The 27,113-nt window shown below is 39.6% G+C and overlaps 1 protein-coding gene across 1 annotated transcript; it reads right to left on the bottom strand.

The window, feature by feature from the left end:
* Positions 1 to 14,210: 14,210 nt before the first annotated feature.
* Positions 14,211 to 15,395, bottom strand: LOC141607308 (nascent polypeptide-associated complex subunit alpha-like). Its single transcript, XM_074426663.1, has 3 exons — positions 15,236 to 15,395; positions 14,641 to 14,741; positions 14,211 to 14,532 (listed from the first exon to the last, which is right to left on the bottom strand). Exons 1-3 carry the CDS (start codon positions 15,306 to 15,308, stop codon positions 14,281 to 14,283), a joined length of 426 nt encoding a protein of 141 aa, XP_074282764.1. The 5' UTR covers positions 15,309 to 15,395; the 3' UTR covers positions 14,211 to 14,280.
* Positions 15,396 to 27,113: the final 11,718 nt, after the last annotated feature.

Raw genomic sequence — 27,113 nt, 5'->3', positions numbered from 1 at the left:
CAAATTGTTCATCAAATGCATTCCAAAAATAAAAAGGATAACAATAGACTGAGACGCCCCAAAATGAAATAAGACAATAAATGACCAGGACAGAGAGGGTAGATATTTATTTAATGTACCTCCTAAACAAATTAAGGTTCTTGATGATTTGTTGAAACGTGGTTGATAAATAATTCAAATAAATCTAAATACTTTTATATGCGTACCTATAGTTAATTAGTTATTATAAGATATACATATATAATATAGTCAATGTACGGTCAGGATCCGGTGAGAATCACCAACATAATGAGAAACGTCACTAAATCTCCACCAATGTTTCGAAAGTAGATTTAATATAATTTCAAGGGAATATGGTGTTGTGGACAGCGGGCCGCCCACGGGGGCGCTTGGTGAGAAACGGGGACAAGCGTTTGCATTTTGTATGGAGTCGCCACCAATTTTTATGGGAAATTGGAACCGTTCGAATAACTCGTGTCATGTCAAGACACAAAGTAGTGACATGAACACTAAGCAATCGTTACCCTTAGCATTCTATGTCTAGAATGACTCTCGTGGATGCCAATGAACACGGGTGCTCACGGAGATCTGGAGTAAGGGGTGAGGGTACGTATTAGGAAGCTCTTTTGATCGAACACCTAATCCCGCCCGCCTCGATATCGGCCTCTACTAATGATTAGGGAAGTTATTCGTACTCGAGATATCGTCGGCTATATGCATGCAATGCAACATCCATAGATTAATCCTAACATGTGAGAATTAACTAAGTCGGTTGACACGTAATTAGCAAACAATTGGGTCGAAGTTGGATTTAATGTTGATTACATGTGAAAACAAACAAACAATAAAAGAAATACAATAATTATAAATTACAATAATGAAAATTACAATAATTACAACGGATAGGCGATTTATGTCGAAAATACCTTTAAAACGGATGATTTGAGAAAAAGAAATGAAAGAAAGAATTAAATAAATAAACGAACAGGAATTAGCGTGATATTACGGATATTAGCTAGTTAATACGTAAGCTAAACAAACTAGGTCAAAGCAGAAACGGAGTTCAGGGACAAAACTCATCTCGAACAGCGCAAGCAGATCGCGCCCTCTGGAAGAGCGCGGCGATTCTTCGTCTTTCCAAGGGTGAGTTCTGGCTGTGAAGCCGGAACTGCAAAGTCGTTAATGTCGATTGATAAATTTAATGATGGATTAAAATATTTACTCGGATGGAAGTGATTTAATGTATTATTTACATATGAAGGTGTCATAAAAACGGTAAAACATGGATGAGACGGAATTAGACGAATTAATTACATGAAATAATGATTAATTAACAAATTAAACAAACTAAACAAATTAATAGATTAAACATGATGATTAATGACGAATTAATGAATAAACAGATGGAAATATATCAACGGTGAATTCCAGAAACTCAATATGAACAAATTGAATCTCCAAAACCCGGATTGAATATTAATGACGAAAACCCGCAAATATGAATTACTTGGGATTTAAGTCGAATTTATGACGATTGAAACATATTAATGCATGATGATTAAAATATACATGTGATTGTTAATGATGAATAATTATACGAACGAATTAACAGACGAAGCAAGCAAAAGAAAGATTACGAATTACAGAGGACAAACGAAGAAGAAAGGAAGCAGGAACTGCGGCAGCCTCACGAAGAGGCGCAGCAGGAACTGCGCTCCTTCGAAGAGGCGCAGCAGTTGCTGCGTCCTTTCTCGACGGTTACTTACTGGAAATCCGCAAAAACAGGTTTTAAAGCACGGTTTTAGAAATCGGTTTTAATGGTGTTTTCGACATAAATCTTACAATGATGATTACAATAAGATAAAATACAATAAATAAAAGGAATTATACACCCTCAGACTTACATGTTGACGAAACGAGATGAACTAAGATATCGACTAGTGAATGCTCGACGCGAATGCAAAGAGAGTGCCCTCGTAAGAGGAAAACGATTGATTAATTAAGTTGATTAAGTGTAGTTGGTCAAATTGGTCGGTCATGCAACGGAGAGGCTGGTACCCGGAAATATCCGAGCTTACGTGGTCGGAAGTCCAAGCACGTAGGCGCCAATTAGTAAGAACGAAGTCTAGAATGCAAAGGGAGAAGAGAAGGGCGGACACTCGCGTGAGAAATATGAGGAACGAATGCTCCTATTTATACTAATCACGTGAAGGAATTAGGGTTTCGGAGACTCTTTGGAAGTGAATCTCGGAAAGATATGAAAAAGATACGTAAATCATGCAAAGAAGGGCCTGGGAAGAGGCGCAGCAGCCATTGCGTCCCTTGGAAGAGGCGCAGCGCCTGCTGCGTCTATTCCCTGGAGGTTTCCTCTATTTGAAGAAAGATTTCGCGTTTGAGTTATGGTAGGACGGAAATAATTCGATTATCTTATGAATATTACGGGATATTATTTGCCAAAAGATAAAATTTATGAAATATGGAATAGAAATATCCGGAACATTCCAGAACATTCCGACTCGGGATTTAACAGTTATCAGAAAATGGAGACGGTTTTTGACCCGGACTCCGAATGTACTCTAATTACTGCCAAAACGACCGTATCGGGACGTAGATGACAACTAAGAGGTCGACATTAATATTTGAGCAAACACTTGACGATAATCTTACGAATTGTCACAAATCGTTCCGCGAATCAAACATGCGGCCCAATCATCACCGGGTGGTTTGCGGGAGGTGCAGAAACGAGGTGTCTACAGGTGTAACTTCAACTGTGTTGCCCATGCTTTAGCTCATTTAATTCCTATAGTAGTTGGTAGATCAGTTTCTGCGGAGGTGTTCGCACCATCTATGAGCAGTGTTGTTTTCTTTGATTTATCGATGTTAGAGTAATGCCTTGGAGCTTTCCTTTTCCAAAAAAAAAAACGAGCAGCACTGAAACTTCCGAGAAGTTGATGATATAAGAAAATACTACCATTGCGACGGGCTCAAAAAAATAATAATTTTAGGTTTTTTTTTCGCCTTAATCGGAGTTGAGATGAAGATTTACGGAGCGTTTTATGTATCTGCTTTTATTTAACGCTGGTTTAATTGTGTCTGGTAAGATGTCAGTGTAAATATATTGTACGTACATATATTTTTCATTATAATAATATGACCTATAATAAATGTTAATTTTATAATAATTATGTAAATTATTATAATTCAAAATAATAATTGCCATAGGTATATAAAATATTTAGTTCAATTTTTAACAAATACGTTTAACTAATATAGATTGATTTTATACTGAAGGTACATTGAATATAAGTTAGAAGTACAATTAATAGTTATTATATACATGTACATATTGTTTTAACAAATGTCTTAACAAACATATATATCAAAACAGATACAAAAATGACAACAAGATGAGTGTGTCATAATGGTAGTAACAAGGCCATATGAACCAAGAGGTCATGGTTAACAATTTAACTACATATGCTAAATTACTAACTTAGCCTTAAACTAACTAATGAAAGTTAACCATAGTTTGCCACATGTCAAGATGTCATTGATTGTGTATGAAAAAACACATACACAATGTGTATATGTAGCATCTTCCATGAACAAGTGAGTTGCTTTTGATATCATGAATGCTGAGTACTGAGCCATTTCTGGATGTCAACATAAGTCTATTTGGGTAGGCAGACTTGAATAAGCCTTGATCAAACCTTATATAATTCGACTTTTTACGAGACATGTTGTAACACGAGTAATCTTTGCTTTGACTCTCGCACACTGAATGGTGACAATAGCTCTATTAGTTTAACAGTCACCGGGGATTAAAGTCGTGCTTCATACTTTATAACTCATATAGTATTATAGTCCTACCTCCTAACTACTTTTATCTATGTATAAATTCATCGGTTTAAATTTTATCACTTGCACTCAACTTAAATTTAGATTTTTAATAACTGTTTAGGGAAGATTCTTAATAATTGTCAATAAAATTTAGTCTTGAATTCCTAACTTAATACCAAATTTATATTCTTAACTAGCATGGGTGTCCGGCTTCGCCCGATTACCTTTATTTAGCATTAAAATATATTTTCAATTAACTAAAACTACTCTAAAGTTGCATAACTCATAAATTTATCATTAATATATTTTTCAATGATACGGAGTATATCTTAAAATTACAATGAAATAAATTATGAGACAAATTCATTATTCCCCCTATTAATATTTTACTTAAATCGATTACTTAGCTAATTTTTCATATATACTTTCTTTTGTTCTTAGAATTGTTAACTTTTATTACATTTGTTATTATTAGTTTTACTTTCACTACTCCCGTCGTAATTATTATTACTTTCACTACTTGTACATTAATATTGACAATTTCACTACTCCCGTTGTTACTTCTGTTACTTTCACTACTCTCGCTCGCTGCTAATATTGTTACTTTGACTATTCAAATGAGTGATTACTATCATATTACTATATTCAATGTTACTACAATTCTTTTCAGTACTAACAAAATTACTTTCTCTTTAAGTATCAAATGATTGATTTACATATATGCATTAAATATATTACATATATGCATTAAATTAATTAAGTCGAAATACTTATGGAATAATATATTTTTTGGAAATCTAGCTTGATTTATTTACTTTTTAATAGTTTTCAAAATATAATATACTTATATCATATTTGTTTATGCTAAAATAATTAACATCTTTATACTAATTAATATCATAAGTGGGACGTGTTTATTTTAAAGAAAATCACCATATTCCGGTATTCTCTAACTTTATATTTCAACCAAAACTATATAATATTTACATTGAAGTCCCTTGTTCAGGTCCATCGCACAGTGCTATTGATTTAAAACTATATAGTATAATTAATTTGTATAGATTTATTTAATTACATTGAAATCCCTTGGTTTCTGAAATTAATATATAGTATTGATAATTGTCTATAAAATTTAGTCTTAAATTCCTAACTTAATATCAAATATGGAAGATATTAAATGCATAAATACAACCCAATGGGTTGTATATATCAAAACCCTATTAATATGCAGAATATTATTTGTGGATGCAAATTTAAAAACACCCGTGAATTTCACGGGTTAAAACACTAGTTTTTAAATAAAAAGCCATTTTTAAACGAAATGTAGAAGAGTCGAACTAACCATTTCAAGAAATTTGGTCATGCTAAGATGATTGTTGTCATAAAGACAAGCCCCAGTGTCTAGGGGTGGGCAAAACCGGATACCCGATACGGTTTTCAAAACCTTATCGGTTAAACGGTTTTTTGAACACCATTTTTTTGCTTCCGGATACGATACAGTTTTTTTCGGGTATACGATTTTCGGGTACCCGATTAAACCGTGATACGAAATCAGGGTACCCGAATACGGTTTTTTGAATTTTCATTAAATTCCAAAAAAAGGAACACAAACTGAGGTATACTACTGCAAAATGCAAATTTTCTGCTTCAAGGCCAAACAAAGACCTGCCAAATTCTAAATTAGAAGTTCAAAGTTCAAACATCACAAAATGTACCCAAATTAAAAGTTCAAAGTTCAAATATTACAAGTCTTACAAAACATCTAATCTTAATACAAAACGAAAAAAAACAAATAAAACGGAAAAAAAAAAAAGGAAATCTGAACAAAAAATACACAAAAAGCATACAGAAATCGAATTGAAACGAAAACAAGGAAATCGAATTGAAAAAATACAGAAAAAACATACAGAAATCGAAGTACAAACAAAAATTAATTAAAATTAGAAAACAAACCTTGTTAAAGAGATGATTTATTGATTTATGACGCAGATCTGAATTGGGATATGAATTTTAAATTATGGTTTAAATTTGGGGAAATGGGAAATTGGAGATCTGAAAGACTGAAGGAGTGAGGTGTTTGGACGTTTGGTATGTGAATTCTAAATGAATGAATGTGGCGGCTGGTGAGTTTAGGGTTATTCACCATTTTTTTTTTAATAAAACTTAAAACCGGGTCAAACCGGGTATACGCTTTCCCAATACTAGTGACCCGGATACGAAACGGTTTTTAAAAAACCGTATCGGGTATACGGAAATAAAAATCGTATATACGGAAAACCGTATAATGAAAATCGTATACCGTATCGTATCCGTATTAAAAAAACCGTTTCGGAAATTTTTGCTCAGCCCTACCAGTGTTACAAAAACAAAAAAAAAATACGGTCATGACAAAATCAATGACAACAACAATAATAATAACAATAGTCGTGGCAAAATACTAATAAACGTAACAATATTCAAATACTAATAATCGTGGCAAAATTTTAATAAATTATTACAATAAACGTATCGTTTAATGAAAACTTTTTTCTTACGAGACTCTTTTGTCCCTCAAACCCAGTGCAGTCGCAATTGATGCATTGGGTGAAATCCGGCCTTGCTTACGCGCAATTGAAATAAGCTGTAGAGCAATTTCGGCAAACATGGAAAAATCATTAACTTGACGTGTACGATACTGTGGTAAAGTGATAACCTCAAAAGGATGTAGCCGAAGACACGACAACATGATATACTTATTTGTAGTAATACATTTGTTTTGTATCCTAATTCTTTCATTTACATAATAAAAAACAAAGAAAACAAAACATAGATTTTTTTTTTCAAATTTCAGTTTTTCTTGGTTAATTGTTTTTTGCGTTTCAAGACTTTTTCTATACAAACTGCAAACAAAAAAATAAGAGAAAAGTTTTCCCTTTTTGATCACTACTAGAAGTTACATTTAAATGCGTTCATTATTTCTCATCCAATATCTTATAATTTTTCTCCAGCCGATTTGTTATAAGATTTCCAATTATGGGAGAATTAATTAGATCTGAGGTAAGCATGACGTCATTGAAAAGTTCGTTTACATGATTAAGCAACGACTCATCCATATTGAGAGCATACAATTAGAACCGCATTCGTATTTGAGACCAGCCAAAAGATGGCAAAACCCTAAATATTTTTTAAAAATGGGAAGCTTAAAAAAGTAGGTGAAATTGCAGAAAAAAAAAAAAAGTGAAATGTATATGGAAGGAATTAACGGAGGTGAAGTTAGGTTGAAAATGGTGGGATATTGACAATCTTAATCGATAGAAAATCTTGAGATTTTTTGATTGACGGTTGGAGAATGGATAGTGGCAACCATTGTTGGGTTAATAGGAACAAATATTCTCGTCATTCTGGGAATTGAAATCTTGGATTATTGTTTATGTTAGGTTAAGAGCAACAAATATTTTCGGTAATTTTGGGAATTGGAATTTGGGATTATTGTTAGGGTTCAATCGTATAGATTTTGGTGTTAATATGTTTAGAACATGAAGGTCGGAGTTCGAGTCTCCTTGAGTTCCTTTTTCAATTTTTTGTATTTTTTTCTTTTTTTTCGGATTTGAAATAGTTACTTTTAATATATAAAATATGTTTAAACAATATTACATAACAGAGTAAATTCTTAAATAAATATTTTCTCCACAAATTAATATAGAGCCATAGAGGTCTATAAAGTATTAGTCATGAATTTTTTTAGAACCCTCATTCCTAAGATCAATGAAATACATCGCTTTTGTAGAGAAATGGTCTTTATGTATGAGCGTCGAGCAGTGGCTGATTTATTCATTGAACAGTAGGTGGAGTCTCAAGACCCCACGGGTTTTCGGGACAATACGGTAAAAATATGATATAAAAGTGCACTGAAATGTGATTATTTATGAGCCGACTTTTGGACTGAAATTCGCCATTATAAGGCAATTTTTTTGTGTATTAAGATAGGTAGATCAAGTGTGAAAAATGAGGAACTTAATTATAATTTTAATTGGAATCGTTTAATATGTGTTATGTTATTCAATTAGTCAATTGTAGAGTTTTTAATGGAGGAAAAGTTACTTGTAAATTGTTAATCCAACATGCATGAAATTGCATAAAATTACATTCGTTAACTAATATTCACTAGATTTCATGCCCGTGCGTTGCACGGTAATTAAATAGTGTTTTGTCAAGTGAGATTATGAGAAAATGTATGTTCTATCATGTTAAAAAAGTAAGTTCTTTTCAATAGGCACCAAAATTTGATGACCAGAGGTCCCATGTCATATATGAAGAACGGTTTAGGTGTAATGTTTTAATTAAGATGATTGTGTCATTAATGAGTGATATCTATGTTAAGTTACAAAACTATTAGCATTAAGAGATTTTTTTAGTCCCTTCGTACTAAAAACGTTGTGCGAGGATAAGAAAAATAGTTAGGCTTGAACAAAGAGCTTAACTTATGCGGATTACTTTTACGTGATGTTAAAAGCCCTATTTTTACGTGATACTATACTATATTTAGATTTTTTATAAGTTAGATGAAGTCCTACTCTATTGTAAAACATTTTTCTGTTATAAAATAATACCGAAAAAAATTACGCTTCATTTTTTAGAATTATAAATAAATATTTTTTTATTATATAAAAAATTATTTAATAACCGTAATTTATCTTTACTTTTACAATCTCAATGATACTCCTGCATTATTTTATTTTTTTATTGTGTTTATAATGTTCTCTTTTAGATTGATAAGGTTATATGTCACGAAATATAGTTTCCATGGTTGTTGATTTCTAATTACGTGAATTACAATCCTATTAATTGGAATTGTGATATTTTTTAATTTTCAAAATGTCACGGAATACTAACTCGTACTTATATGTCACATTTGTCATTACAATCTACATGTCGTATACACCCTTTTTCACACTCATTAGCTTAATTAATTTACGAATTCATCTCTTATTTTATTAACAACATTGAACTAAATCAACTACGATACTATACTGTCTACCGTACCAACTACCAAGTACTGACCTTTCTCTCATCTGCCGTGTAAAAGACCAAAAAAAAATCATCAGTTAGTATACCATTGCCAATAGTAAAAAAAGTTTAATAACCTTATTTTAATGCTTATCAAGACTCACCATCATTCTTGTCAATTCTTGTCAATGACCATCTTCTTTTAAATGTTGTCCATGCTTCCTCAAAAATTAAAAATTAAACCTTATAGTCAAAGCAATCAAAACTACATAGTGTAGACACCTCGTTTCTGCACCTCCCGCAAACCACCCGGTGATGATTGGGCCGCATGTTTGATTCGCGGAACGATTTGTGACAGTTCGTAAGATTATCGTCAAGTGTTTGCTCAAACATTAATGTCTACCTCTTAGTTGTCATCTACGTCCTAATACGGTCGTTTTGGCAGTCATTAGAGTACATTCGGAGTCCGGGTCAAAAACCGTCTCCATTTTCTGATAACTGTTAAATCCCGAGTCAGAATGTTCTGGAATGTTCCGGATATTTCTATTCCATATTTCATAAAATTTTATCTTTTGGCAAATAATATCCCGTAATATTCATAAGATAATCGAATTATTTCCGTCCTATCATAACTCAAACACGGAAATCTTTCTTCAGCAGGAGGAAACCTCCTGGGAACAGACGCAGCAGGCGCTGCACCTCTTCCAAGGGACGCAGTGGCTGCTGTGCCTCTTCCCAGGCCCTTCTTTGCATGATTTACGTATCTTTTTTATATCTTTCCGAGATTCACTTCCAAAGAGTCTCCGAAACCCTATTCCTTCACGTTCCGCAAACCCGTTTAACTCGGGGGTGTGTGGTGGTGTAGTAAGATGAGCAATACCATTGTCATTGAGTGTGTGAGCGAGTTTAATATATTCACCACCGTTGTCGGAAAATATTTGTAAAATAGGCCGTTTGAAAAAAATTTCGACAAGTTTTTGAAAACGAACAAATATCGTTGTTGCATCGGATTTGCGCTTGAGCGGATATAACCAAACATAGTGAGTAAAATGGTCTACAAAAATAATATAATACTTAAAATTATCATAAGAAAGTGTTGGTGACGACCATACATCACTAAATAATAAATCTAAGGGACCTTTGCTAAACATAGTAGAAGTAGAAAACTCAAATTTATTGCTCTTGTTCACATGACAAGAGTTACAAAAATCAAATAACGAGCTAGGAGCGGAAATAGATAATTTAGAAACTAAAAAACGTAAAATTTTGGCCGAAGGATGTCCAAGACGATGATGCCAACCACAGTCTTTGGATAGTCGGCTAGTGTACGCGGTAGGTTGTGGAGGGTGCCATTCATAGACACCACCATTAGACGTCCCGCTTAACAGAATCCGATGCGTATGATTGTCCTTTAAAGAAAAGGAAGTTTGTGAGAATTCAAAATAAGCATTATTATCTTTGCAAAATTGTGATACGGATAAGATATTACGAGAAATTAAGGGAACATATAAAACGTTTTGAAAAATAAGAGTAGAATCGGTGGTGAGCGAGATATTAAACGAACCTATTTTTGAGATGGGTAAAGCGGAACCGTCACCAATCACAAGTTCATCACTGCCGTCATAGGGAGCGTGGAGAGCAAGGTTATCAAGGTCATTGGTGATGTGATGTGTGGCGCCACTGTCAACGAGCCAGGGGCGAGTGGTTGATGATGACGGGTTGTGTGTTGTGGCCGTATGGGCTTGGGGCTGAGAGCGGGGTTGTCGGGCAGAGGGGAAGGCATTTGAGGGTGGAAAAACAACGTCGGGATAATCACGTTTGAATTTATAGCAACTCGAAATTACATGACCCGTTGCACGACAATATTGACACTTGCCTTTGAAGGGGGCAGGTGTGTAGGAGTCGGACGAAGGAGGTGGTGGTGGTGTTTGGGAGGTGTTGTTGCGGTTGTTGTTGTTAGGTGTATAGGGTCGGTTAGTGGTACGAGAGGCATAGGCTTGGTGAGGCGAGGCAGTGACTTGAGCGTGGTGAGCTGAGGCAGGGAAGGGGGCGGGTTTGGTAGTGTGTTTGAGGGTAAGGTCAAAGTTAATGAGTTTTTCATGTAGGGCATCAAAGGTTATAGGGTTATCACGGGCATTAACGGCATCAATGACGGGTTTATAGGTATCATAGTCGAGGCCACGGATGACTTCAGCAATAATATCATCGTCATCCATAGGTTTTCCTAAAATAGCGAGTTTGTCAGTGCAAGATTTTATGTTATGCATAAAATCGGTGATGGATTGGGTGGCGTCTTTGGAAATAGTTTTGAGACGGCCTTTTACTTGAAGTATGTGACCGCGAGTGGACTTAGCATACGTATTGGAGAGAATAGTCCAAACCGCATGCGAGGTAGTGGCACGCATAACCAAGGAGTGCGTGACGGGTGTAAGGGTACCAAGGAGGGCTCCCTTGATAAGTTGGTCTTGTCGGATCCAAGTGTGATAAGCAGGGTTAGGGGTGGGTGTGGTTTTGTCGGTTTCAGTGGAAGGTTCAAGGGTGGCGGCAGGACAAGGGTAGGAACCATCAAGGTATTTGAGGAGGTCATATCCTATGAGGAACGATGCTACTTGATCTTGCCATTGCATAAAGGTTAAGGGTGTGAGTTTGTCAACCATGGAGAGATTGACAAGATAGAGCGGAACGCTCGGTTCATGAGGGTTTCGGATTGTGTTGCTAGACATGATAAGGGTTAGGATCGATGGACGATTGATACCATGTAAGGTTTATGAAAGGATGATTTTTATTGATGATTATACAAGGATACAACAATGCCTTATATACTAATACAATGACCTAAAGAGCAAGAAAGCTATCATATGAAATTTACCAAAGAACAAACGAATAGCCTAAGATAAGGAAATTACAATAATAAGGAAACTACAATTATGAACAATCTTTATTTACGGAAATATTCCTAACAGTATTAAGCTAATTTGTTAACGAATAAGTTAAATATTAATTTGGTCTTATACTCTTATCTACACCAAGTATTAAGCTAATTTGTTATCGGCCACCCATTAAGTTGAACCAAAATCAGGTCACACCCAAGTGGTGTTAGTCCAGTGGAAGCCGGGTTAAACCTTGAAACTTGCAGAAATGCAGGAGTTGAGAGATCCCGGGTTCGACTACCAGCTGGGGGCGATGATTACTTGGCCACTACTGCAGCCCCCGAAGGGGGTGGCTTACATGGTCCATGTGGTGGTGCGGGAATGCATGGGCCCGAGGGATTCAAGCCCCTCATCATAAAAAAAAATCAGGTCACGAGTCAAGTTGAGTGAGTTTGTGTTAGATTCGCGTTGGAACTATGGATGGCGATGGATCTTGGACCCTACCCAACAAGATTCTACCCTAATGGGTAGGATATGAAGGGCTGAGCAAAATTATACGATACGGTTTTATTATACATATCCGATACGCTATACGAATTTAATTATACAGATTTCCGGATATCCGATACAAATTTCCGGATATACGATACGGTTCTTTAAAAACCGTATCGGATAAGGATCGGCAAAATATGAAACTGGATATACGGTATTCGATACGGTTGTCTTTATTCTAGAATAAATTATTAAAATATATACATAAATCACAAAATATCCAATATGTTGGTGACTAAATCTTATTGTTACCAAACTTTATAAGTTATTTACTCGGGGAAGTGGCAAATAAGCCCCAAACGTTTGCCACTACGTGCAAATTAGCCCCATAACTTTTTACTAGTGCGAATTAGCCTCATTAGTTATACCCGACGTGCAATTTAACCCAAGTAGAGATATCCGAGTAAAATTCTCGCCGAAAATTTATGATATGACACCGGAAAAATGACTAGGATGGATTAAATTAAATAATAATAATAAAAAAAAAAACATGAATTGTCTGCTACTCAAACACCTCGTTACTTCCTCCTTATCTCTTTCACTCTTATATGTTTTTGAGCTCCTTCTTCAATTCTCACACCTCTAACCATTTCTCTATTTTTTTCCACCTCAATATGGATCTTAAAATTTGGGACCTTTTGGATATGGGTAGAAATGTAGATATAGGTTCAGTTTTTTAGAAATGAGTTTGAATATGAATCTATCCAACCGGACTCATATCCTTCCCTAGACCCATTTTTATTATTAAAAATAAAAGAAAAATTTGTAGGACTTGCTAGGGGTGACTATTTTATTTCATTTTGTCTAACAATACTGATGAATGACCGCTCACCAGGCAGTCACCACTGTTATTATGCAAAAACTGTAAAATATTTTGTAAGACTTGGTTTTCTTTTGTTTTCTAGGAGTATATTAAGTTAGACTAACTAGTGAGCCATTTTAGTATTACTTTGGTTGATTGACATTTCGCAACACCGTACTAACTAGAGCTGATCAAATGGCCCAAGTCCATTGGCCCTACCCGGCCCGGCCCGCTTTTTTGAAGGGCTTGGGCCTTTAGTTTTGGCCCAAAAAAGCCCATGGGCCGGCCTAAAAAGGCCCAAAATATTTTGGGGCCGGGTTTGGGCCAAGCGCTTGGCCCAAATTTTGGCCCGGCCCGGCCCATATTTATTAATAATGAATATTTTTTCTAATAAAACCTATTAAAGTAGCGTTAAAGTTATACCCAACTCTTTACAAACTCAAGTATATTTTTTTAGATTTATAAAACAAGGTATACATAACGTAAATCATATCTACGAATGCATGATTAAGCATTCTAAAGTGGCGATGTTTGTCTTTATTTTATTTTAGAGAGCAATTCATATGCATTTCATCATATTTTGTACAATTTTATACACTATGTATATTTTAAAAGTTGTAACTGAAGGTATTACGCTAATTATTTCCTAGGGTAAGTCGTAAATTTTAGGGCCCGAAAAAGCCCATTTAGGCCCAAAAGCCCACATTAGCCCATAAGGGCCGGATTTGGACTTGCTAAACAAGCCCACGCATTTGGCCCGGTCCGGCCCGGCCCACAAAAATGGGCCGCTTTTGTTAGAAAGGCCCGGCCCAAGCCCGTATTGGCCCGGCCCATGATCACCTCTAGTACTAACGTATTCTTCACGAGTGATAAGCTTTTTTTTTTAATGTGCTGGAATTTGGACCCACATTGTTACCCAGATTAGTAGGGTATGCATATGAGTCTAGCTATTTTGGACCCATCGGATATGGGTAGGATATGTGATTGGGTCTTATAGAACCCACGGTGTTTGTAATAAAAGTGGATGTTATTTATTGTTGTTAAGATTTTTGATCGGCTTGAGGAATAAACTGGAAGAAATAAAAGATTTTGACGTGAATCTAGCTTACTGATAAAATAATAATATACCATTAAGTCTAGGGATAAAATAGAGAAAAATGAACTTAAAAATGCAGATTCCATCTTCTATTATTCTTTTTGTTATGTTTAAAAAGTAAAATTATTGACAAATTATTGACTAGTGAGTTCTACTATTGCATAAACAAGGTCACCATTAAAAGCCTTAAGTGCCTTAACAGCCTTACTCCTACAGACTCCAGTTTGCGTCATGACCAACTCAATGTCGCGATCAACTACTCCTGTTTCATCGACCTCTTCGTCCTCCTCCTCCTCCTCCTTTGTTACATTATTGGCAGCTTCCGATATGACATTAGTCTCGGTCTTGAACTCATAAGGTTTCCTGACGAACGCATACACCATTTCCTGGAAGACAGGCCAGGCAGGGCAATTTAATCAAAAAGTGGGAAAAAAGAGTACAAAGCGTTAACAACAAGCACAATATATAGTCGATAACCAATGAATTTTTCTTACATTTCCGGTCCTACGCACAAAGGCTAAGGTAGACTGGGGAACATCTTTGACGGAGCAGATCTCCTCCACACTCTTGCTTTGCCCGAACTCATTTCCAGAGCCTAAATTAAGCAAGAAAAATTAAGACTCGAACATATCATAATTCATATGTTAAAATTCAACTTGATATACGGTTAGTCGCCACTTCGGACAACTATCACAATATCTTATATATTAGGGTTTTTCTAATATCTGTGTGTGCATGCGTTAGGGTTCTATTTTGAGTCTTTCTAGGTTATTCTATATTGGTCTTAGCCCTAGTAGTTTACATATCATAACAATCTGAATCTATCTAAACTTTTAAATCTTGAATCTCCTCAATATCAATAATACGCTCCTCCTTTTGCGATGTTGACTTAACTAACACACTGTTAGTGAATAACCCACTTAATAAGTGTTTTTTTACGTTTTTCTGTTATAAGCGTAAACTAATTATACGTATAAGACATTATTAGAAGACACTTGCCACATTACTTGTGACAAAAAAAAACTACAATTAATTGAGGAAAAAAAATGGAAAATAAAAATAGAAAAAGTGGAATTATGAGAAAGTTACCTTGGGCAAGACACTCATTCACATCCATAGCTGGAATATGTTTCTGCTCTTGCTCAACAATACGGCTTGACATTATTATAGATGAAGATTAAATTCGAAGAATTGTTATGTGATTTGTATGGATTAATCCACGATGTATATATATACACATCGGGTTACTTATACTTTAATAGGATTCAGAAACAGAAATAGACGATCTAATAGGATTAGGAAATACAATAGTTTTATTTGAACGATTTGTTTTTTTTTTTTGGTGCTAAAAAAAAAAAAAAAAAAAAAAAAGGGAGTAATCGTTGCAGTATTTGTGATATAACAAAAGTCGTGGACTTATTGATATAACTAGGAGTGACGATGTAATAGGATTAGGCAAAGGGAGTAATCGTTGCGTAAGGAATAACAAATTAATGTTAACCAGTTTCACATTATTTGGGGACGAGAATTTGATTTGTTGATGAGATTGCTGCTAGCAGTGGCGGAACCAGGATTTAAGCCAGCGAGTGCGAAAATTTTCAGTGGGGGCGAAAGGGTAATATTATAAGGGGGCCTCGAAAAAATTTCAAAATTTTAAATAAAAATTTCGAAATTTTCCAACGCCAGCGGGAGCGAGCGCCCTGCTAGCCCCACACACACACTATGTTACCTTCTTTAACTGCTCTTGCATAATTTTTTTTGTCATCATGAAGTGTCGGGCTAAATTGGCCGATACATGTTAAGTCTAATCTCTTAGATAGCACTTTTGTCACACATTGATGATCATCGTTCATGATGCCACTGATTTTTATACCCTATAAAATCTTTTTGTGCTCTCTGGAAATTAAGTTCACGAGTCTGAAGGAAGTATGTTTTTGCTCTGTATTCATTCATGTCACATTGTCACATAATTTATAAAGCAGCAAATTCTAAGCTTTACTGCTTGTCAAAAAGCGTAAGGGTCTTGTTAGGGATAAAAATATCATTTAAATATCCTGACGTGGCATCGTGTTGTCAGCAGAAAGAAATAGCAAAAGCATGGCCACGTGTAGCATAGCGGTTGGTAGAAGAAGGGAGAGGGGAATTGCTAAGGTGACACATTCAAGGCCACAAGATTAAAGTAACAACAAACACAAAGCTGGGCCATCATAGAAACCCACGTACAAAGGGAGGGAGATATTGGGCTTGGACTTTTTCAACAACTGTTACCTATCTTCATGGTAACAGTCCGAGATTCCAGGAGCAGACTGAGGGAGAAGTCCAGCAACCCTAGTCCAACTTCTAGCAGCTATATAAGAATGAGAAGGACATCAAACAAAGGGCATTCTCCATATCAACGAGCAACGATGGTCTCTAAAAAATCCATCAGCAATTAGCGATAATTATTGAGCAACATAAAAATTGTATTTCCTTACTTGCTTACTAAACCTCGATTATAGTGCATAAGTTGGTGGGATTCCGACTCCCCCCGCGGTTGTTCCCCCACTGGGTTTTCCGCGTCACCAAAAATTCTCCGTGTCCTTCTTTTTCATTCGTCTTTATTCCATCATCTCTATCGTCGCATTTAAAACATAATTGGCATTAGATTAATCATTATCACTCACATAAAAATATTCGTAATCGGTAAATTTTTACCAAAACAGTTTGGCGCCCACCGTGGGGCATAGTGATCATTTTCTATAGCCAAGCCTAGCAAAACCGAACCAGCCATCACAATGTCTGGAACGCCCGTAATCCTTCCGGCTGACGAGTATGTCGGCCCTATCTTCCGCAGCAGAGTTACTTCGCATCTGCGCAGACCGGTCGGTGCATCCCCAGATCCGGCCAAACGATCCCGCCAAAGATGTCGACGAGCCATGCCCCAGACTCATAAACCACCGCAGATTCCAAAGGCAAAGCAGTGCATCCGTCGATCCAATCCAAAGCAGGGAAAGCGGCCCAGAGAGGAGGCGAAGCAAGATATCTAGAAGCCCGACCAGAAAGCTCAGCGCAGAAGTTCTCGAAAGCGAGAGGGTCCCCAAAGACTCGATCCGATGCAGGTGATGATTCAGGGGATGGACATCCTGCGTCGGGCTGTTGAAGATCTGAGGAAAGACAACCAGAATATGATGGCTCAAATCGTGACGGCAGTCCAGTCCAAACCAGCATCAGCACCAGAGGCTCCAGCCAGAACCAACGGTGGAGGACTGGGTCGACCAATCCCGTCAGAACTAGTTACCAGGCTGGATCTTGCAGGGGTAGCACCCAGCGAACCAATCGAGCCAAGAGGATTGGGATGTCTATCATTTGACAATCCACCTAGTCTGCAGCAGACAACAGGTAACGCTTTATTTAGCACCCCTTCTGGATCTGACCTTCCACCCTTTTCAGGTACCCCCGCACACCAGACACCAGGATGACAGTCTGGACCTGTCCCCAACACAGCAATTCCATCCTGCAGCCAGTTCACCAATGGAGCCTGGATCGGAGGATTACAGCAGACACCAGGATGGCAGCCTGGATCCATAATCAGTGCAACACCAGTAACCAGTCACCCAGCATCAGACCAACTTTCTGGAGCACCCTGGCTAGGAGGCACACCTGCTGGTTCCTTCCAGCCTGTTTCTAACCCTCTTGCAGGAGCAGGTAATTCGCCGGAGCAGCAATACCAGGAGCCGAGGGAGCTAATGTATAGGATACCGCGAGCGTAGCCGTCCGCTAGAGAAAGCAGCCAAAGATAGCTACGCAGACTCACCTTTCGTGGATGATATAGCTCTAATCGGTGTTCCCAAAGGATGTGTGCCACCAGCTATGACACTCTATGACGGGACCACAGATCCACTTGACCACATCAACCACTACAAACAGAAAATGATGGTGATAACCGCAACTGGATCTCTAAAGGAAGCTTGCATATGCAAAGGTTTCGGATCAACACTGTCGGGAGCGACCTGCGGTGGTTCGTCGCTTACATCGAACAAAAGCATATCCAGCTTCGCCGACCTAGTCAATGCCTTCAACCAGCAGTTCGCCAGCAGCAGAAAGCCAGAGAAGCAGACCAGCGACCTCTACCGGCTAGTGCAAGGATTTGAGGAATCCACCCGTGATTACTTGAACCGGTTCAACAAAGAGAAGGTGTCAATTCCGAGGTGTGATATAGCAACCGCTATACAAGCCTTCCGTCGAGGGTCGCACCAGGATTCATGACTATACAAGGAACTAACCATGCATCCATGCACTACCTTTGAGGAGGTGCAATCGAAGGCGATTCTTTGTCATGAGGTCGAAGAAGACTCGCACCAAAGAAGAGGCACTTATGATTCAGACCCAGTATCTAGAAAGGCTCCGGTAGAGAAGAAGAGCGAAAGATCCAAACCCTACAGCAGGAGCGTGAATAAAGTTTCTGGAAACGCAGAAGGAAAGTCCGAAGCAGATCTACCTTCGACGAAACAGACGCAGGATCTACTCCTGAACAGCACCACGACGCTCTAATCATCACGCTTCCCATAGGAAACTGCAAGGTAAAAAATATCCTGGTAGATACCGGAAGCTCCGTCAACTTTATCATGATGGAAACACTCAAAGGAATGGGATTCACCGAGAAAGATCTAGCAAAGAAGGCAATCCCCTTGGTTGGTTTCAGCGGCGAAACAAAGCACTCCCTATGAGAGATCATCATCCCAACCTACGCCGGAGGTGTAAACAAACAGGTAAGATACTTGGTTATTGATGGCCCCTCTACTTACAATGTAATCCTTGGCAGGCCCTGGATCCATGAGATGAAAGCAATTCCCTCAACGTACCACCAATGCCTGAAGTTTCCAACACCTTGGGGAGTGCAAGAAATACGTGGGGACCAGGAAGAAGCTAAGGATTGCTATAAGGTGGCTCTGAAGCCGACAACAGGTTCGCCCGCATAGCAATTACAGAGCCAGCGCATCCAGGACGAGTACATTGAACCTCAGCAGGCAGAATTAGACGAAGTCATCCTGGACTCGCTGCATCCAGAGCGAACTGTTCTCATTGGATCTGAGTGTAGAGGTAAGATTCGTGAAGAACTCGTTCGGTTGTTGAGAACTAACATAGATTGCTTTGCTTGGTCACATGATGATATGATAGGGATAGACCCAAGTGTGATAACTCACAAGCTAAGTGTGGATCCAAGCTATAAACCTGTGCAGCAAAAAAGAAGAAATTTTGCTTCTGAAAGAAACCAGGTCATAAATCAAGAAGTAGATAACCTGCTTGCTGCAGGAAAAATTCGTGAAGTAAAGTACCCAGAGTGGTTGTCTAATGTGGTAGTGGTCCCAAAGAAGAATGGTAAGTGGAGGGTCTGCGTCGATTTCACGGATCTAAACAAAGCTTGCCCAAAGGACCCGTTCCCTCTACCACACATAGACGCCATGGTAGACGCTACTGCAGGCCACGAGATGCTGACATTCCTGGATGCCTGGAGCGGATATAACCAGATAAAGATGCACCCCAGTGACCAAGAAAAAACAGCGTTCAGATCCGAGAGAGGTATCTATTGTTATAATGTCATGCCTTTTGGACTGAAAAATGCAGGATCAACCTATCAGAGGCTGGTAAACATGATGTTTAAAGAACAAATAGGTAAAACTATGGAAGTATATATAGACGATATGGTCGTCAAATCGGGCAAAGCTTCACAAAGACCACCAAAGACTGGCGAAACTTTCAACACCCTCAAGAAATACCAAATGAAACTGAATCCCACGAAGTGCACCTTCGAAGTATCCAGTGGAAAGTTCCTAGGGTACATGGTGACCCAGAGGGGGATAGAGGCCAGCACCGAGCAAATAAGAGCAATTCTGCAGCTGGAATCACCGCAGAAACCAAAGAGCGTCCAATACTTTGGAAGAGTAATGACCTTAAACAGATTCATATCCGATCCTCGGACAGATGCGAGCTATTCTATGATATACTCAGAAAAAGCCAAAAATTTGAGTGGACGGACGACCACGAGAAAGCATTTCAGAGTCAAGCGTTATCTCAAAGACCCCACCTCTCCTGTCGAAACCAGAGCAGGAGAACCACTGCTTCTCTGTATCATCGAGTCCACGAAGCGTAGCATCGAGTGCCGTGCTAGTGCGAGAGCGGGAAGGATCACAAAGATCCGGTATACTACATCGTAAGTCTCTCGCTTTCGGCAGAGACCAGTACACATCGCTAGAAAAACTTGCCCTTGCACTAGTTCTTGCATCCTATAAATGCGTCCCTACTTTGAATCTCATACAATTTCGTGATAACTAATTATCCTCTTAAAACTATCATGAGAAAACGAGAATTGCCAGGACGAATGGCTAAATGGTCCGTGCACTTGAGCGGGTACGATTTGAAGTTTGAACCCGCACGCCATAAAGTCTCGTGCTCGCGGACTTTGTGTCGACTTGCATCCAAAGACTCGGACCCAGGCCGAACAGACATCCCGAACGGAAGAAGACAAAGGAGAACAAGTGTGGGAGTTGCATGTGGACGGAGCCTCAAACGCCAAAGGAGCGGGGAGTAGGGTGGTCCTCAAATCACCCCAAGGAGACCTCATAGTCCAGGCCGTACGATGTGAATTCAAAGCCACAAACAACGAAGCAGAATATGAGGCACTAATCCTGGGTCTGAAGCTGGCTCTGGATCTGAAAATCAAACACCTACAGGTTTGCAGTGATTCTAAGCTTATAGTTAACCATGTTAATGACTGCTATGAGGCCAGGGACCCCAGGATGATGGCATACCTAGATGTAGCGAAGGAGCTGAAAGTCAGGTTTGTCACATTCAACATCAAGCAAATCCCCAGGGAGCAGAATGCAGAAGCAGATGCACTAGCCACCCCCGGGGCAACCTTCAAGACAGAACTATCTCCACGATACCAATTGTCCACGATGGAGCCAAAGCAACATTAAAATCTCGGCGAAGGTAAAGCGAGAAAAAGCACGGCACCAGCGTCGAGTAAAATACTCCGATCGGGGAAACCCTACCTAGACTGGCTGCAGAATGACGTCCTACCAGCAGATAAAAAGGAGGTAAGGGGCTTTAAAATGAAAGCATCCAGATTCCTACTAATCGATAATGTTCTTTTCAGGAAATCCCACGCTGGACCCTACCTCAGATGCCTGGATCGGGAAGAGTCTCAGGCTGTTTTGCATGCTATCCACAGTGGAGAATGTGGAAACCATGCAGGGGGCAGGAGCCTGTCCAACAAGGCACTGAGGCAGGAATACTTCTGGCCCACAATGCGCAAAGATGCCATGGAATTCGCAAAAAGATGCGACGCTTGCCAGAGACACGCCCATGTTAGCCACCGGCCCACAGAGCCTCGCACCAGGTTATCTCACCATGGCCTTTCATGAAATGGGGAATGGATATCGTGGGACCATTACCCAGAGCACCAGGAAACAAAGTCTACATGCTCGCCATGACGGATTACTTTTCCAAATGGATAGAAGCAGATGCATCCTCCCAGGTTACAGAAACCCAGGTGATATCTTTCATTAAACGCAATATCATATGCAGGTTTGGCATTCCATCTGAAATAATATGTGATAATGGGTCCCAATTTATTGGAAATAAGACAGAAGCTTTTTGTGCTAGGTGGAATATCTCGTTGCAGAAATCTACCCCCAGAAACCCCCAGTCCAACGGACAAGCTGAATCCAGCAATAAGATCATCATTGAAAACTTGAAAAAGAAACTAGAGGAGATTGGGGGCAAATGGGCAGAAGAGCTACCTCGGTTCTCGGGGTCGATGAGAACCACACCAAAGGTTGCAACGGGGCAAACCCCCTTTAGCCTGGTGTTCGGAGCAGAAGCAGTCATCCCATCTGAAGTCAGGGTCCCAACCCACAGATATGGATGCATCACAGAAGATCGGAACCAGGTGGAAATGGCAAGCAGCCTGGACACAATAGATGAACTCAGAACCAGCGCCCAGATCAGGATGGCTTCCTACCGACAGACTGTGGCTAAAAGCTACAACAAAAACGTAAGAGTAAGAACTCTGCAGGTGGGAGATCTAGTCCTAAGGAAAGTCTTCCAGAATACCAAGAACCAGCAAGCAGGGAAATTTGCCTACAACTGGGAGGGGCCATACCAAGTAGAAAGCACAGTTGGAAATGGAGCCTACCGACTCATGACTATGGAAGGGCAAATGGTTCCCAGATCCTGGAATATCACCCATCTGAAAAAATATTTTATTTAAAGTCACCAGCAGGGTCAACAACCGGGTACTCAGCCTACCAAATACAGCCCAGCCAGGTTCTAGATATTGCCTTAAATATTTTCTGGCTCTGAATATTTTTCTGTCTCTGAATACTTTTATACCTCCAAAAATTCTTCTGGCCCTAAAAGATATTTTCTTGCTTCTAAAATATTTTTCTATTTTTTGTATTTCTCTGGGTCTGGATGTCTCATGATTCTAAATGTTTTCTGGCTCTACAAACGTTATTTTTGAATCCGACATTTTCTGGTTCTAAAAGCTTTGCTCGTATTTTAATTCTAACAAGCTTTAAATTGCAAAACCACTTTGAATAATTTAAATTTTTTTCAAGTAAACCAAGTAAATAAAAGGCAAACTAATCTGGCAGAGCCTGTATTTATTGCAGAAGGCGTGTGACTGTGGCTAAGCACGTACAACCGGGACAACTAGCCTCCCGCGATGCATTAGCACCCACGCAAGCCTGGCTCCTCTGGACGAGTGGGCATACTAGACCCCTTAGCCAGCAATCTAACAGCGATGGCCAAACAAACGACGTGCATGCACAAATCAAAGCACCAGAAAAGGTACGACACATAGAGATAACCATTAGGAAATACTTAAGTTTCAAAAGCAAAATATGTCTGGCACCAGAGCCAGACCAAAAGAACATAAACTGTTCAAAACAAAGATGTCATGCCCCGTAGGGCCAAAAACTAACTAAGCCTAACAAAGGTCTTTCAGATGCAGTAGAAAAACTAATCTATGTCAATACGCTCCACAGCTTCAGAAGCAGATGCCTGAGCATCAGGAGCAGGAGAATTCACCTCTTCCTCAGCGCCTGGGTCATCAGCAGGAACAGTACTGGGCTCCACCAAGCCAGCCAATATATCCAGATTCAGACCATCTGGAAAAGTAGCAGCGAGCCTCCCCACTTCAGCTGCTAAATCCCAGGCCGAATGCTCCCCCTTCTGGAACACCTTTATACAGTCGATCTTCGTTTCCAGAGCAGCATAAGACAAAGCATCCACTAGAGTCCTTTTCAACTCCTGCACCTCAGAAGCCTTCTCCTCCTGGATCTGAGCAACACGAGCCTCTGCATCAGAAGCACGTTTCTCCACCTCTGAGATACACCTCTCAGCCTCCGAGGCACGCTTTTCAGCATCAGCAGCCTTCTTTTTAGCATCAGCAGCCTCCTTCTCAGCATCGGCAGCTTTCTTCTTAGCATCGGCAGCTTTCTTCTCAGCATCGGCAGCTTTTTCCTCAGCACCAGAAATCCTCCCTTCAGCAATAGAGAGACTGTTCTGCAAACTCTGCTTCTGAGTGGCCTCCTCCAGCAGCAAACTCTGGGACTTGTTTAGATCAGCCTGAGTCTTGAGCCTATCCTCATTGGCTTCTTTCGCCAGCTTCTGGAGTTTTGCATTCTCTACCACCAAGGAAGACACCTTCTCCCGCAGGAACAGAGCCATCTGGAAGGACTGGTACACCAGAGCCAAGCGTAAAAAAAAAAAAAAAAAAAAAAAAAAAAAAAAAGGAATGGCAGGCAGCATCCAACGATCGTTTACCTCAAAAGAATGCTCGGTTGCACGATCCACCGAGTCAAGCAAAGGTTTGCTATCCAACGCAGACCTAGGAGCTGGAAGAAGCATCTGGTTCATTAAGTCCAAGTTACTCGCAGACCTAGCCCTTCCAAAGTCATTTGGAAGCGTGAAGACAATAACCCCAGAAGCAGGAGCAGATTTGGAACCCGAGGCGGCCCCAGAAGCCGGGACGTCCCCAGAAGCAGAAGTAGCCCCGGAAGCAAAGCAGGAAGGGCATCAGACATTGGGATTGAGCCAGAAGCAGACTTGGCCGGGATAGAAGCAGGAACATGCTTAGGAACCGAGTGACCCCCAGAAGCAGATAACCCGTGCCCAGGTAGTGGAGGCCGCACAGCTAGAGGGGTAGCCTCGAGAGGAGTCTGCTCCTTGGCCTGGCTAGCAGCAGCAGACCTCCTCTTGGGACAAGGTCCGGAACCAGGGGCAGGGGTAGACTTCCTTTTCTCAGCAGGCTTGGGGGCAACCACGACCTGCTCTTTCACTTTCTGAGCCAAAACGTCTCCCAGTGAAATTCTGGATTTTGCAGAACCTGGAAGCAGCAAGGATTAAGTCAGAACCAGATATATGACAAATCCAGAAACAGAACCAAATCAAAAAGGGAAGAACAACGTACTAGTCGACATTGAGTCTTTTTCTTCAGCAGCTGTTTTCTTCACCACAGCAGCAGAATCCTGAACCAGATTGGGGAAGGTCCTATTCTCTGGAGGTGGACTGAATAGCTTGGAAATGGATGCGATTCTGTCAGGGGACAAAGGCAAGGGGCACAAACCTGCACAAAAAACCAAGTAAGGAAATATGAGCATCAAAGAAAAATACACAGGAATAAGGGCATGCAAGTACCGTCTGTTGATCGCCAGACACTGACGATGTAGTCAGTCGGAGCAGGAAGAGTGTCAATTTTCACAAAAATAAAGCGGGAAAACCACTTGCTGTCATCCGGCTTCACGGGGAAGATGATGCAGTTCTTTTCCCCGTCTCGAACCCGAATGGTCACTTGACCCCGAGCAAGAGACCTGTCCGAGAACAAGTGTGCAAGGTCCGGGAGACCAATCTCATAACCAAAACGGTTATTCATAGCATCAATCGCAAGCAAGGTCCGCCAAGTGTATGGGGCCACTTGGCAAATAGCCAACTGATTCAAGTTCAGATACTCTTGGACCAAAGGAGGGAAAGAAAATCGCAGACCCAGACGAAAGGCGTATTCATACAGGCAAATCCACCCTTCCCTCAATGAGTCGGCCTTCTGGCCAGGAGTCGGAATGTGGAACACCACATCATCAGAGAAACCAAAGGTTTTCTTGATATAATCAAGATCCTCTGAAGTGAAGTCGGAATCACAAGAGTGTTTGGCGGAGAGCACACCGCCGGAAAGAAAGAGGTCAGGCGGCATCACCGGATCCGAGTCCGAGGTTGAAGAAGCAGTTTTTTGTGACATTATACGCAAAGTAAGAAAAAAGAAAAGAAAGCAAGGAAGGAGATGATGTACCTGTAGCGGCCGGAAAAGAGGAAGTGTTAAGATGATTAATGGAGAGAAGTAGAGAGAGAAGGAGTAATAATGAAGAGGAATAGGAAAAGTGAGGGGATACCGAGGGATTTATTAAAGGGGGAGGTTGAGGAGTTATGGTGTGGAGAGAGTTCTTGGGGAAGTGGGAAAGTGGCGGCAGTTTGTCACAAGTGGGGAGTTGTATAACTGCCCAGCTTCGTCAGTTCTCCGCATCGCAAACAGAAATTCCCGCCTAAAAATATTTGAGACGGAAATTTGGGGGCAATTGTTAGGGATAAAAATATCATTTAAATATCCTGACGTGGCATCGTGTTGTCAGCAGAAAGAAATAGCAAAAGCATGGCCACGTGTAGCATAGCGGTTGGTAGAAGAAGGGAGAGGGGGATTGCTAAGGTGGCACATTCAAGGCCACAAGATTAAAGTAACAACAAACACAAAGCTGGGCCATCATAGAAACCCACGTACAAAGGGAGGGAGATATTGGGCTTGGACTTTTTCAACAACTGTTACTTATCTTCATGGTAACAGTCCGAGATTCCAGGAGCAGACTGAGGGAGAAGTCCAGCAACCCTAGTCCAACTTCTAGCAGCTATATAAGAATGAGAAGGACATCAAACAAAGGGCATTCTCCATATCAACGAGCAACGGTGGTCTCTAAAAAATCCATCAGCAATTAGCGATAATTATTGAGCAACATAAAAATTGTATTTCCTTACTTGCTTACTAAACCTCGATTATAGTGCATAAGTTGGTGGGATTCCGACTCCTCCCGCGGTTGTTCCCCCACTGGGTTTTCCGCGTCACCAAAAATTCTCCGTGTCCTTCTTTTTTATTTGTCTTTATTCCATCATCTCTATCGTCGCATTTAAAACATAATTGGCATTAGATTAATCATTATCACTCACATAAAAATATTCGTAATCGGTAAATTTTTACCAAAACAGGTCTCGTTCATGATGCCACTGATTTTTACAAGTCGGGTTGGTTTTGAATCAATACTGGTTCAGTTAGTCCTCATATTTATCTTATTTAATTTTGGATGAGTAATTTCATATTAAAACAGTGTATAAGTGTATAAATTTTAATTTTAGGTTAAGACAACTAAAATAAATGTCAAATTGATCTTATTTGCTCCATTATAAGCTAATTCCTTATCGAGTCATCCAATATGGGTTGAGTCAACATCTGATTGCGGGTTTGGGTTGGGAAAAGTAAGGCTAGGTTATCAGTTTAGCCTCGAATAGATTTCGATTCATCCAAGTTTCGGGTTTTATTGAAACTGGATTACGGACAGTTTGAATCGGGTCACCTTTTGCTAGCTCTACCTACGCATAACCCATGTTACCAAACCCAATAGAACTCTAATATCAGGGAAGAATGAGCTAAAAGATTCACATCCCATCTTATATTGCTCTTTTTGTTATATGTTATCAGCACGTTTGTCGATGCTCATTTTATTTCGTAAATATCTTTAGTTTTAAGTGTGAAAATTATAAAAAATTAATATTTTTAGCGTACACATTAAGACAAATCAAATAAGATCCCTCATGACTATATTTTGTGTTATGCATTGGAAATTATTTGAAGTATTCTCTTCCTTTATAAATAGTGTCCAAAAAG

This window comes from Silene latifolia, chromosome 10, assembly GCF_048544455.1.
Source record: "Silene latifolia isolate original U9 population chromosome 10, ASM4854445v1, whole genome shotgun sequence".
Taxonomy (NCBI): Eukaryota; Viridiplantae; Streptophyta; class Magnoliopsida; order Caryophyllales; family Caryophyllaceae; genus Silene; species Silene latifolia.
This window is presented reverse-complemented; position numbering and strand designations above follow the sequence as displayed.

Coding starts and splice junctions, on each gene's coding strand:
- LOC141607308 (XM_074426663.1), bottom strand. CDS start 15,308: ATGTCAAGCCGTATTGTTGAGCAAGAGCAGAAACATATTCCAGCTATG. Junction 14,742..15,235: donor GAATGAGTGTCTTGCCCAAG/GTAACTTTCTCA, acceptor TGCTTAATTTAG/GCTCTGGAAATGAGTTCGGG. Junction 14,533..14,640: donor TTGTGCGTAGGACCGGAAAT/GTAAGAAAAATT, acceptor CCTGTCTTCCAG/GAAATGGTGTATGCGTTCGT.